This window comes from Morone saxatilis, unplaced genomic scaffold, assembly GCF_004916995.1.
Source record: "Morone saxatilis isolate NCDOM2014 unplaced genomic scaffold, NCSU_SB_2.0 Contig14, whole genome shotgun sequence".
In the NCBI taxonomy this organism is placed as follows: domain Eukaryota; kingdom Metazoa; phylum Chordata; class Actinopteri; family Moronidae; genus Morone; species Morone saxatilis.
In genome coordinates this window covers 944,337-945,645 of record NW_023339696.1, presented here as the reverse complement: position 1 = coordinate 945,645, position 1,309 = coordinate 944,337, and the positions used below count along the sequence as shown (strand labels likewise).

General features: G+C 37.1%; 2 protein-coding genes across 3 annotated transcripts in view; both read right to left on the bottom strand.

Annotated features, from left to right (window-relative positions):
• zgc:158403 (tetratricopeptide repeat protein 39A) overlaps positions 1-1,309 on the bottom strand; it is a gene marked incomplete at its 5' end in the record, with an annotated part of 767,589 nt that overhangs the window by 246,024 nt on the left and 520,256 nt on the right.
• Positions 1-1,309, bottom strand: part of LOC118322505 (cAMP-dependent protein kinase type I-alpha regulatory subunit-like) — an 8,223-nt gene that overhangs the window by 4,030 nt on the left and 2,884 nt on the right. For both annotated transcript variants that reach the window (XM_035654207.1, XM_035654208.1), the window contains exons 4-6: positions 698-789; positions 554-615; positions 412-458 (exon numbers count right to left, since the gene is read on the bottom strand). In XM_035654207.1, coding sequence (XP_035510100.1) covers positions 412-458; positions 554-615; positions 698-789 — 201 coding nt within the window. The remainder of the gene's footprint in view (positions 1-411; positions 459-553; positions 616-697; positions 790-1,309) is intronic.

The window sequence follows — 1,309 nt, the reverse complement described above, 5'->3', positions numbered from 1 at the left end:
ACTGTTTACTGAGATAATGAATCATGTCAAATGTAGGATTATTTCTTCACAAGGCTCAATACTATCATACTTCTTTTGCAGCCAATGGAGCTGCCCCCTGCTGGTCATTAGAAAGAATGCAGGTTTAAGACACTTCTGTGTTGGCTTTACTTGACAGACACAGTCCACAACAGTCAATGGTTCACCACTATTTTTGGGCTCCACAGAGCAATGTGCTGTATCTGGCTGTTCGTTCTTAGTAAAATGAATTCATTGTTGGTTTTAGTTCTCCTTTAATGTTTCCCTCACTGAACCACTACAGCACATCTAGCAAATGAAGTATGTGAAAGAACACTTTTCAAATTTTCAGTAACACTGGCGGATGTTTTCTGGAGTGTAAAACTGCACAAAAACAAAAAAAAGAGAGCTTACATCCATCTCTCCCTGGTCGATAACATAGAAGTTGTCTCCCTCGTCACCTGTAACAGGAGGAACAGGAGTCCCGTGAATGAACAAATGAATGAATGGAAAAAAAACACATAAAAACTTCATCTAAAATGGGGTTTTAACTCACCTTGTTGGATGACTGTTTCTCCAGCAATGTAGTTGACAGAAAACATTGCGTCAAAAATGTCACTGGAGGGGTAGAAAATGAGGTGATTAGCTGGACATGCTTTGGAAAGGATGGTTGAACTAGTGAACTGATTGGTGCCATTACCTCCTCTCATTGTCATCCAGGTGGGCAAACAGCACGTTTTTCTCCATGGCTTTGGCCAGGGCGGCCATGCTCTTGTAGTCTTTTGGGATGACCTTTGGTCGAAAAAAATCTTGTTTAGACTCTTATTGTACATTTCAGTGAATACTGATACTGCCACATAATAGAATCAATATTGCTATGATTACACATGTCAAATGGCTGGTTTGTGTCCTCAAATGACCCTGTTCTGTTATTACACAACATTGCATTAGTAGATACTGCTGCGCTCACATTGAAGTTTTCCAGTTTTCTTAATGTGTATATTAATACTAATGTGTATCTTAAGATAGATAGATAGATAGATAGATAGATAGATAGATAGATAGACTTTATTGATCCCAAGCTGGGAAATTGCAGTGTAGCAGCAGCATTACACACAGTAAAAACACAATTTTGTTTGATTGAGGTTTCAAGTTTTAAGACTACTTACTAAAATGTGTAAAAAAAAAAAGGAATGTGTGTTTTTATACATACATTATGTATATATACACTACCGTTTAAAAGTTTGGGGTCACTTAGAAATGTCCTTATTTTTGAAAGAAAAGCACTGTTTTTTTCAATGAAGATAACATT